Source organism: Tachyglossus aculeatus, chromosome 23, assembly GCF_015852505.1.
Source record: "Tachyglossus aculeatus isolate mTacAcu1 chromosome 23, mTacAcu1.pri, whole genome shotgun sequence".
Taxonomy (NCBI): Eukaryota; Metazoa; Chordata; class Mammalia; order Monotremata; family Tachyglossidae; genus Tachyglossus; species Tachyglossus aculeatus.
In genome coordinates, this window is record NC_052088.1 from 4,805,713 (window position 1) to 4,817,821 (window position 12,109).

Here is a 12,109-nt window from a genome sequence, read left to right on the forward strand (position 1 = left end):
CCTGGAAGACATCCCCTGCTGCCTGAGAGTCTTTACAGAGGGGAACTGGGAGGGATCGCTTAGTACAGTGCTCTGCACACTGCAAGCACTCAGTAAAGGTTGATTGCTTGCGAGAAGGACCCCTGGAGCTCCGAGAGAAAAGTCTAGCATGATTTGGAGAAATGATCTCCTGGTTCTGCTCACCGTTTCCCCGCTGCCCCTCCCCTATCCAAGAGTAATTCTGTCGGGGTAGGAGGAGGCAGCGAATTTATTGAGCACTTACTCCAGATAGAGCACTGTACTAAGCGCTTCAAAGAGTATGATAGAGTTAGTAGGCTTGATCCGTGCCCTCAGGGACCTTGCAGTCTAGCTCTGGCCCTCGTTTTCGGTGGAACTTCTTCCCGTCCAGAGAGGTAGCCTTTTCAAGCCCCTGAGCCCTGCCCACCCTGGAAAGCTGAGAGCCTGCTGGTGCCTAGGGCCCTGCCACTCGTCTGCTGTGTGACATTGGGCAAGCCACTTAAATTCTCTGGCCTCAGTTTCCTCAACTGTAAAATGGCTCGCCTTGGACGAGTGTCCTCGCTGCTGAGGGCCAGGAACAAACTCGGAAAGAGAATCCCCACGGGGGAAGAGAGGAAGGATAAAAAGTGGTCTCGGTGGTTCCTCTGGGGCCTGTTTTCAGGAACTGGGGTTTTGTCCCCCAGGTGCAGTGGACTTTATATCATCCCGGGGGCCGACTGATGTTAGAAGAGACCCAACTCCTGCCCAGGTATCTCCCTGCCCTGGGAAAACGAGGTTCGCACGGGCATAGGAAGGCACGTTCCGGTTCTGATTTCCTCCCAGCCCTAGCTCCGACACCGCCTTGAGGACCGAGGGACCTTGGGCTGGTGGTGGTGGTGGTAGGGAGGCAACTTCAGGGTGGCTGGAGTGGTTCCTGATGGCCAGATCCAGAGCCTGTGGCCACAGCTCGGTTCTCGAGCAGAGACGGTGCTCCTCGCGTGGCTGACCAGCTCCCAGCCCGCTCCAGGAAGGCGGAGGAGGAGAGGGGCCGACATCCAGGCTTCGGGGAATGCAGGGAAGGAGTTGGGCATCTCTCCCACTCCCTAGGTGTTCCCAAAGGCTCGCGGGAGCACAGCTTCTGCCCTGCGGGAACCTCACGTGGACACCTGCCTACCCCGGAACCTGAGAAGCAGGGGAAGAAAAAGCGGGAGAGTTTGGTGGAGGGAAGGCCTGCCTGTTGTGCGACCTTGGGCAAGTCACTGAACGTCTTTGGGCCTCATTTGTAAAATGGGGATTCAGTACCTGCTCTCCCTCTTACTTAGACCATGATCCCTGTGTGACTCAGGGATTGTGTCCGACCTCAGCACTTAGTACAGTGCTTGATTTGTAGTAAGTGCTGAACAGATACCCTAAAAATGATAACTGCTTGGGGAGGGAGACTTCCCGCTGCTTTTTAAGCTGGGGGTGGGCCGATCCTGCTCTCTTCCCTCTCTCCACAACCCCTCCTCCAGTCCTCCCCGAAGCCCCCAACTACCTATCTGCCTGGCAGGCTGTTCATTCCATGTTTGGCCTCCCTCCCCGATTCTGGGCTTCTCCTCCTTCCATCCCTCAGTGTTTTATGCTATTTCGTCTTAATAGTCAGGGTGGTATCTGTTGAACACGGACTGTGAGCCAAGCACTGTGTTAAGTTCCGGGGTAGATACGAGTTAATCAGGATGGGCGGTCCCCGTCCCACAAGGGGCTTGCGGTCCAAGGTGAGCCATTTTACAGATCAGGAAACCGAGGCCAGAAAACTTAAGCGACTTGCCCAGTGTCACAGAGTAGGCGAGTGGCAGAGCTGGGATTAAAATGGAGTTTAAATCAATCAATCAATCAATCAATCAATCGTAGTGAGCGCTTACTGTGTGCAGAGCACTGTACTAAGCGCTTGGGAAGTACAAATTGGCAACATATAGAGACGGTCCCTACCCAACAGTGGGCTCATAGTCTAGAAGGGGGAGACAGAGAACAAAACCAAACATACTAACAAAATAAAATCAATACAATAGCTATGTACAAGTAAGATAAATAAATAAATAGAGTAATAAATCCGTACAAACATATATGCATATATACAGGTGCTGTGGAGAGGGGAAGGAGGTAAGGCGGGGGGGATGGGGAGGGGGGCCAATTGTCAGCTGTGTGACTTTGGGCAAGTCACTTTCATTCATTCATTCATTCATTCATTCATTCATTCAATCATATTTATTGAGCGCTTACTGTGTGCAGAGCACTGTACTAAGCGCTTGGGAAGTACAAATTGGCAACATATAGAGACGGTCCCTACCCAACAACGGGCTCACAGTCCATATGGGACAAGGACAGTGTCCGATCTGATCATATTGTATTTACACCAGTGCTTAACACAGCACTTGGTACCGAGTAAGCGTTTAATGAATTCCACGTATTATTTTTCAGGAGAAATGCTGAGCTTGCCCAAGGTTTTTCATCTCAGAGACTGTCCCAGAGCCATGGGTCCGGGGTTCTCATGCCCAGGCTGTTAAGGGGGTACCCCTGCTGCGTGACCAGCTGGGCAATAAGCAGATATCCCCCTCGTGACCTTGAACAGTAGGGCGGCTTAGCTTTCCCACCGACAGAACGGGACTGTTTCCTTGGCTGGCTTTTTAACGAGGATGATGAGCTGGTGTTATGAGGATAAGTCCCCCTCTCCATCCCCCCATCTCACCTCCTTCCCTTCCCCACAGCACCTGTATATATGTATATATGTTTGTACATATTTATTACTCTATTTATTTATTCATTTATTTTACTTGTACATATCTATTCTATTTATTTTATTTTGTTAGTGTGTTTGGTTTTGTTCTCTGTCTCCCCCTTTTAGACTGTGAGCCCACTGCTGGGTAGGGACTGTCTCTATTTGTTACCAACTTGTATTTCCCAAGCGCTTAGTACAGTGCTCTGCACACAGTAAGCGCTCAATAAATACAATTGATGATGATGATGATGATGATAAGGAAGTTACCGTCCAGATATGTATGTAAGCACCTAGGAGTAACTGAATTTTTCAGGGGATTTGGGAGGGGGGGCAGGAGACGTGGTCTGGTGGTAAACCCCGTGAGTACGGTGTCATTGCCTCTTAGTGAAGCAATCAACCCATCAGTGATATTTTTTGAGCACTTACTGTGTGCAGAGCACTGTACCAAGGGCTTGGGAGAGTTTAATGTGTGTGACTTTGGGCAAGTCACTTAACTTCTCTGTGCCTCAGTTACCTCATCTGTAAAATGGGGATGAAGACTGTGAACCCCCCGTGGGACAACCTGATCAACTTGTAACCTCCCCAGCGCTTAGAACAGTGCTTTGCACATAGTAAGCACCTAATAAATGCCGTTATTACTATTAGAGAAGCAGCGTGGCTCAATGGAAAGAGCACATACTTTGGAGTCAGAGGTCATGGGTTCAACTCGCGGCTCCGCCACTTGTCAGCTGTGTGACTTTGGGCAAGTCACTTAACTTCTCTGGCCCTCAGTTACCTCATCTGGAAAATGGGGATTAAGACTGTGAGCCCCCCCATGGGACAACCTGATCACCTTGTAACCTCCCCAGCACTTAGAACAGTGCTTTGCACATAGTAAGCACTTAATAAATGCCATTATTATTATTACTATTATTATTATATAACAGAATTGGTAGACACAGTCCCTGCCCACAAAGAAGCAGCATGGCCTAGTGTCAAGAGCCCGGGCTTAGGAATCAGAGGATGTGGGTTCTAATCCCGGCTCTGCCACTTGTCTGCTGTGAGACCTTGGGCAAGTCACTTCACTTCTCTGTGCCTCAGTTACCTCCTCTGTAAAATGGGGACTAAGACCATGAGTCCCTCGTGGGGCAGGGAATGTAGCCAACCTGATTACCTTGTTTCTGCCCCAGCACTTTGGGGTTCCTCGGAGCCGGATCGGGGGGTCCAGATGAGGAGGTTTCCGGCTGCTCCTGAGGCAGACGGGGCTCGGCGGACGCACCCCGGGGGACGCGACGGGGGGCGTGAGGAGGTCCTTGCTCTCGGGGCCCCGAGGAGACGTCTTGCTGCTGATCTAGACTGTGAGCCCACTGTTGGGTAGGGACCGTCTCTATATGTTGCCAACTTGTACTTCCCAAGCGCTTAGTACAGTGCTCTGCACACGGTAAGCGCTCAATAAATACGATTGGATGAATGAATCGAGGAAATGGTGGCTCCCGTCTCTGAGGATGGCAGCGGCCATGGCTAAAAGCATCGTCCGTTGGAGTGATGGAAATTCCAATTTTACATTCTCCTTGATTGCATTGTCAGCCTCCAGCCTATAGCTTTAAATAAAGAGCCCCCTCCTTCCTCTCCCCCTCCTCCCCCTCTCCATCCCCCCCCGCCTTACCTACTTCCCCTCCCCACAGCACATGTATGTATGGATAGATGTTTGTACAGATTTATTACTCTATTTATTTATTTATTTTACTTGTACATATTTATTCTATTTATTTTATTTTGTTAATATGTTTTGTTTTGTTGTCTGTCTTCCCCCTTCTAGACTGTGAGCCCGCTGTTGGGTAGGGACTGTCTCTATATGTTGCCAACTTGTACTTCCCAAGCGCTTAGTCCAGTGCTCTGCACACAGTAAGCGCTCAATAAATACGACTGATTGATTGATTGATTGTCTCCCCCTTCTAGACCGTGAGCCCGCTGTTGGGTAGGGACCGTCTCTAGATGTTGCCAACTTGTACTTCCCAAGCGCTTAGTCCAGTGCTCTGCACACTGTAAGCGCTCAATAAATACAATTGATGATGATGATGATGTTGGGTACGGACCGTCTCTAGATGTTGCCAACTTGTTCTTCCCAAGCGCTTAGTCCAGTGCTCTGCACACAGTAAGCTCTCGATAAATATAAGATTGAATGAATGAATGAATAGTAAGAGCTTAACAAATACCATAGGGACTGTCTCTATATGTTGCCAACTTGGACTTCCCAAGCGCTTAGTACAGTATTCTGCACACAGTAAGTGCTCAATAAATATGATTGATGATGATGATAATTACGGTTATTATCATTGTCATTATCAAGGAACTTACCATCTAGATATGTACATTAAGTGCTGTGGGGCTGAGGGCCGGGGGAAGCAGAAAGGAGCGAGTCTTGTTTTTTCTCGCTTGAGGAGTCCCTTCACTTTGATTCCTGCCCCTGCCAGGCTGGGATGTAGAAATGGAGGACAATTGGTCCTTCTTGATTATCTGCCAGGGTATCCGGGGGCTTCCCCGAGAGCTCCTTAAAACTCCCACAGCTCTGGCTAATCCCAAACACCAGCTCATTATCCTCGTTAAGAAGCCAGCCGAGCAAACAGTCCCGTTCTGTCGGTGGGAAAGCTAAGCCACCCAGAGGTCGGGGGAGTAGTCCAAGGTCACGAGGGGGAACGTGGCCTTTCCAATTCTGGGTTCCTCACTCCCAGGCTCCTTCCATCACTTTTTGGCTGCCCTTCTAGATTCTGACTGTACCTTCTCTCCCCACACCGGATGCAGCCCGCGTCTCTCCGGCGTTTCTTTGGATCCGTGTCCGTTGCTCCCTCAGGCTCTGGATCCAGAGGTCGTGGATTCTGATCCCACCTCCGCCCCTTGTCAGCTGGGTGACTCTGGGCAAGTCCCTTCCCTTCTCTTTTAGACTGTGGGCCCACTGTTGGGTAGGGACTATCTCTATATGTTGCCAACTTGTACTTCCCAAGCGCTTAGTACAGTGCTCTGCACACAGTAAGCGCTCAATAAATACAATTGATTGATTGATTGATTGATTCTCTGGGCCTCAGTGACCTCATCTGTAAAATGGGGATGAAGACTGTGAGCCCCCCGTGGGACAACCTGATCACCTTGTACCTACCCCAGCACTTAGAACAGTCCTAGGCACATAGTAAGCGCTTAACAAATAGCATCATTACTACCCCTGACTCTCCCCGCGACCTACTCCGGGGAGCAAGCGTCTGTCTGCTTCTGGGTGGGAAATCATCAATCGTATTTATTGAGCGCTTACTGTGTGCAGAGCACTGTACTAAGCGCTTTGTGCCCGCGCCCAGCCGCAGCTAAATCCTGCAAGGCTGCCTCGTGGCCTCCGCCTGTTTCCTTCTTCCCCATTTTCGGAGGAAGCCGGCAGGAATACTCCATTCATTCATTCATTCGATTGTATTTATTGAGCACTTACTGTGTACTAAGCGCTTGGGAGAGCACAATAGAACAACAAAGAGACACATTCCCTTCCCACAATATTCAGTCCTCCTCCCTGGTTTCCACCTCCCCAGCTGGAATACAGAGTCTCTTGTTCTCCCACATCAGCCCTCTCTTCCCAAGCCCCGCCGGGAAGGTGGCCGGAGAGCCACTACTATTATTTGAGAAGCAGCATGGCGTGGTGGCCAGAGCACGGGCCTGGGAATCAGAAGGTCATGGGTTCTCATCCGGGCTTGGCCACTCATCTGCTCTGTGACCTTGGGCAAGTCACTTCACTTCTCTGTGCCTCAGTTACCTCATCTGTAAAATGGGGAGCGAGACCAACCCCACGTGGAACAGGGACTGCGTCCAACCCGATTTGCTTGTGTACACCCCAGTGCTTAGCACAGTACCTGGCACACAGGGAGTGCCTAACAAATACCGTAATTCTTTAGGGGAAACCCTGCCCCTCGCGATCAGTGCCCTCAGAGCTTCCAGGAATGCTCCGGGAAGCCGGAAAACCAAGCCGCCCCAGTCAGCCACGTTTTGTTTGTTTTTATGGTATTTGTTAAGCGTTTACTATATTCCAGGCCCTGGGGCAGACACAAGGTAATCAGGTCTTAATCCCCATGGGACTCACAGTCTTAATCCCCATTTTACAGATGAGGTAACTGAAGCCCAGAGAAGTTAAATGACTTGCCCGAGGTCATACAGCAAGAAGTGGCGGAGCCGGGACTAGAACCCAGGTGGTTCTGCTCTATCCACTAGGCCATCATCATCATCATCAATCGTATTTATTGAGCGCTTACTATGTGCAGAGCACTGTACTAAGCGCTTGGGAAGTACAAATTGGCTCCAGGCTGAGGGAGCATGGTAAGGGATTGTGCTTCCACTAGGATCCTGTGATTGTCACAGGCCTGTTCACGGAGGGGAACTGTGGAGGCTCTTTACTGTTGTCTTGGGCTGAGGGTGGTACCTTTGGCACCTACAGCTGTGCCGTCTGTGCTGTTTCCCAGGATCGCTGAGCCCGGCCACCCGGATCATTTTGGTCGGTTCTCCAGGGAGAGATGCCACCTTGTTGTTGCCTAGGGTTTCCTGTTGCCACGGGATTCTCCGGCGATCGTCGGGAAGCCCGTCTGAAGTTCGGGGTCCGGTCCCTCTCGGCCAGTACCCCCTGGGGCTTTGCCCAAGGGCCACAGAGGTGACGGAACTGAGGTCGAGTCACCTTGTAGAGGCTCAGTAGATCCACCTGCCCGTCTAGGCTTCCATCCAGCGGAGAACCCCCTGCCGTGTTGTTGCCGGAGTGGGTCCCTCTCTGGCTGTCTGTGAGTGAGTTTTCCACTCACCTGCTGGGTTCTGTTCCCCGGGACTTTGGGCCGAGGGAGAGGAAAAAGTCACATCAGTCAATCAATCAATCAATCAGTCGTTTTTATTGAGCGCTTACTGTGTGCAGAGCACTGTACTAAGCGCTTGGGAAGTACAAGTTGGCAACATATAGAGACGGTCCCTACCCAGCAGTGGGCTCACAGTCTAGAAGGGGGAGACAGAAACAAAACAAAACGTATTAACAAAATAAAATAAATAGAATAGATACGTACAAGTAAAATACGTAAATAGAGTAATAAATACGTACAAACATATATACATATGTACAGGTGCTGTGGGGAAGGGAAGGAGGTAGGGCGGGGGGGGGGGATGGAGAGGGGGAGAGGAAGGAGGGGGCTCAGTGTGGGAAAGCCTCCTGGAGGAGGTGAGCTCTCAGTAGGGCCTTAAAGGGAGGAAGAGAGCTAGCTTGGCGGATGGGCAGAGGGAGGGCATTCCAGGCCCGGGGGATGACGTGGGCCGGGGGTCGACAGCGGGACAGGCGAGAACGAGGCCCGGTGAGGAGATTAGCAGCAGAGGAGCGGAGGGAGCGGGCTGGGCTGGAGAAGGAGAGAAGGGAGGTGAGGGAGGAGGGGGCGAGGGGATGGATGGACAGCCTTGAAGCCCAGGGTGAGGAGTTTCTGCCTGATGCGTAGGTTGATTGGCAGCCACTGGAGATTTTTGAGGAGGGGAGAAACATGCCCAGAGCGTTTCTGGACAAAGACAATCCGGGCAGCGGCGTGAAGTATGGATTGAAGTGGGGAGAGACAAGAGGATGGGAGATCGGAGAGGAGGCTGATATAGTAGTCCAGACAGGATAGGATGAGAGCTTGAACAAGCAGGGTAGCGGTTTGGATGGAGAGGAAAGGGCGGATCTTGGCAATGTTGTGGAGCTGAGACCGGCAGGTTTTGGTGACGGCTTGGATGTGAGGGGTGAACGAGAGAGCGGAGTCGAGGATGACACTGAGGTTGCGGGCTTGTGAGATGGGAAGGATGGTAGTGCCGTCAACAGTGATGGGAAAGTCAGGGAGAGGGCAAGGTTTGGGAGGGAAGACAAGGAGTTCAGTCTTGGACATGTTGAGTTTTAGGTGGCGGGCAGACATCCAGATGGAGATGTCCTGAAGGCAGGAGGAGATGCGAGCCTGGAGGGAGGGGGAGAGAGCAGGGGCAGAGATGTAGATCTGGGTGTCATCAGCGTAGAGATGATAGTTGAAGCCGTGGGAGCGAATGAGGTCACCAAGGGAGTGAGTGTAGATTGAGAACAGAAGGGGACCAAGCACTGAACCTTGGGGAACCCCCACAGTAAGAGGATGGGAGGGGGAGGAGGAGCCTGCAAAAGAGACTGAGAATGAACGACCGGAGAGATAAGAGGAGAACCAGGAGAAGATGGAGTCTGTGAAGCCAAGGTTGGATAGCGTGTTGAAGAGAAGGGGTTGGTCCACAGTGTCGAAGGCAGCTGAGAGGTCGAGGAGGATTAGGATAGAGTATGAGCCATTGGATTTAGCAAGCAGGAGGTCATTGGTGACCTTTGAGAGGGCAGTTTCCGTGGAATGTAGGGGATGGAAGCCAGACTGCAGGGGGTCGAGGAGAGAGTTGGCATTTAGGAATTCGAGGCAGCGCGTGTAGATGACTCGTTCAAGGAGTTTGGAAAAGAATGGTAGGAGGGAGATGGGGCAATCACTAGAAGGTGAGGTGGGGTCAAGAGAGGGTTTTTTTAGGATGGGAGAGACGTGGGCATGTTTGAAGGCAGAGGGGAAGGAACCAGTGGAGAGTGAGTGATTGAAGATGGTAGTTAAGGAGGGGAGGAGGGATGGAGTGAGAGATTTCATGAGATGAGAGGGAATGGGGTCAGAAGCACAGGTGGCCAGAGTAGCACTTGAGAGGAGGGAGGAGAGCTCCTCTGAGGATACTGCTGGGAAGGACGGGAGAGTAGCAGAGAGTGTTGAGAGCCGGGGGGGTTGGAGAAGGGGGGGAGTGACTTTGGGGAGGTCGGACCTGATGGATTCAATTTTATTAATGAAGTAGGAGGCCAGATCGTTGGGGGTGAGGGAAGCAGGATGGGGAGGAACCGGGGGTCTGAGAAGGGAGTTGAATGTATGGAAGAGCTGACGGGGATGATGGGCATGGGTGTCAATAAGGGAGGAGAGATAGTTTTGTCTGGCAGAGGAGAGGGCCGAGTTAAGGCAGGAAAGGATAAACTTGAAGTGAACGAGGCCCGTCGACCCCAGCCAAACTCCACTGAGACACAGACGCTTGATCGGTGATGCTCAGCATGCCGTCCGTGCCCAGGGGATTCTGGGGGAGACGTTGGCGTGGGTGCAGAGGGGTAGGGGTGGCGGCTTGACCAGGCCCAGCCGGTTCTAGATGCCAGACAGTGCACGGGTGGATGACTCAGTCTCCAAATAATCCCAAACCTCTTCTTAGCCAGGGGCTTCCAAGTCCTTCCAGGCCCTTCCCTATGACTTGGAAAATAGGCTGATGGGAATGGTGCCCCTCTTTTTTTAGTTTTGCTCTCTTCCGCCGCAGAGCAGAGAAAGCAGGATCAGAGGGAAAAGAAGTGAGGGGGGGACGGAGGGCCGGGAAAAGGCGCCGTCGGGTGACTCCAACCTCCAACTATTGAGAGTTGGCCAGAATAATAATGATAATAATGATGGTATTTGTTATGTACATACTCCGTGCCAGGCACTCGGCGCTGGGGTAGACACAAGGTAACGAGGTTGGACACAATCCCTGTCCCACACGGGGCTCACAGTCTTAATCCCCATTTTGCAGATGAGGTAACCGAGGCCCAGAGAAGTGAAATGACTTGCCCGAGGTCACACGGCGGAACGGGGCGGAGCCGGGATTAGAACCCGTGACCGTCTGACTCTCTGGCCCCTGCTCTATCCGTCACGCCACACTGCTTCTCGAAGCAGAAAGCGGGAAGGTAGGGAGGTGGCGGGAAGCCCGGGCAACTCGTGTGACCTTCTCCATTCCGCCTCCTTCACACCAACAGGGTCCCGGGCGGGGCCCCGGGGTCGGCATGGCTTCGGCGGAGCCCCTGACCGCTCTCTCCCGCTGGTACCTCTACGCCATCCACGGCTACTTCTGCGAAGTGATGTTCACGGCGGCCTGGGAGTTCGTGGTGAACTGTAACTGGAAGTTCCCGGGCGTCACCAGCGTCTGGGCCCTGTTCATCTACGGCACGTCCATCCTCATCGTGGAGAAGATGTACCTGCGCCTGAGGAGCCGCTGCCCCCTCTTAGTGCGCTGCCTCATCTACACGCTGTGGACCTACCTGTGGGAGTTCACCACGGGCTACATCCTCCGCCAGTTCAACGCCTGCCCGTGGGACTACTCTCAGTTCGACTTCGACTTCATGGGCCTCATCACCCTGGAGTACGCGGTGCCCTGGTTCTGCGGGGCCCTCATCATGGAGCGCTTCATCATCCGCAACACGCTGCGCCTCCGCTTCGACCAGCGCGCCGAGCCGGGCGGCCCCGGGGCCCCGCTGGCCCTGGCCAACGGCCACGTCAAGACAGACTGAGCGGGCCCCGTCCGGGGCCGTGGAGGCTGCCAGGGACTGGGGGGGCCCCCTCCCACCCATTCCTCCTCCCACCCCTCCCCTTCCCGCCCCTCCCCACGGCCCGGGGCCGGGGTTGGCTGGTTTAGTCGGGCGATATTCAGGTGCTTGCTTGCAACCAATACCTCCCGGGGGCCGAGAAGGGGATGCGCTGGGGCTGAGAGTCCAACAGTGATGCGGTGCCCGCCATGGGGGATCAGCCCCTGCCCGTCCCCTGGCCCCTCCGATGATTCCCCGGTGTTGGCTAGGGCACTCTGGTGCTGGATTCTCCCCCAGCCCTTCCCCACGGGGGATGACCGTCCCTTTGGTTTTCGAAGGGCCTTTTCCACTGTTTGAGTTTACCCCGACCTCCTCCTCCACCTCTTCCTTCTCTTCCTGCTGCCCTCCCCAGGCACCAGCCTAGGGGCTGATTGACGAGAAACTTGGCCCGTTCTCCCCCTCCCTGTTCCTCAGGCCGGCACCCGGCCCCGCGGCAGCCTGGACCCGTCCAGAGCCCGTGGACCCCAGTGAGAATCGAAGGAAAAGACCTCAGGGGCTCGCGGCCCCCGAGCGGACCCCCTCGGGGTCTTTGGCTCCCACCGTCACGAGCCCCCCCGTACCAGCCAGCCCTCGCCCACGGCCCGCTGGGAGCCTGATGCCGTGGTTGGCAGGGGTGAGCCCAGATGGGGATGCTTGAGCCCAGGGTGAGGGCCAGGAAAAGGAGACTGGAGAGGCCCGTTTCCCAGAACCTTGGCGGCCCCTTGAATCCTCCGGGAAAACTCCTTTAGGGGTCGGGCCGAGGAAGCGACCGGGCCTCTCGAGAGAGCGAACTGGGGGAGTGAACCAGTCGAGAGCCTTCGGTGGGACGTGGGGAAGGGATGAAGGGGGGGAACGGCTGCCAATCAGAGCAGAAGGGTAGGATTAAAGGAAAGGGCAGCCAGTCGGAGGCTTGGAGCATCCTGCTCGCCTCCTTCCCATCCCAGGAAAAGAAAGGAGAGAAGGACCCAAAGATACCTACAGTT

General features: G+C 53.7%; 1 protein-coding gene across 3 annotated transcripts in view; it reads left to right on the forward strand.

The window, feature by feature from the left end:
* TMEM229B (transmembrane protein 229B) overlaps nucleotides 1-11,151 on the forward strand; it is a 64,634-nt gene extending 53,483 nt beyond the window's left edge. Inside the window, exons 3-4 of one of the 3 annotated variants that reach the window (XM_038765932.1) lie at nucleotides 681-745; nucleotides 10,542-11,151. In XM_038765932.1, coding sequence (XP_038621860.1) covers nucleotides 681-745; nucleotides 10,542-11,072 — 596 coding nt within the window. In that variant the 3' untranslated portion in view covers nucleotides 11,073-11,151. The remainder of the gene's footprint in view (nucleotides 1-680; nucleotides 746-10,541) is intronic. The other 2 variants (XM_038765933.1, XM_038765934.1) reach the window with 2 other exon arrangements.
* Nucleotides 11,152-12,109: the final 958 nt, after the last annotated feature.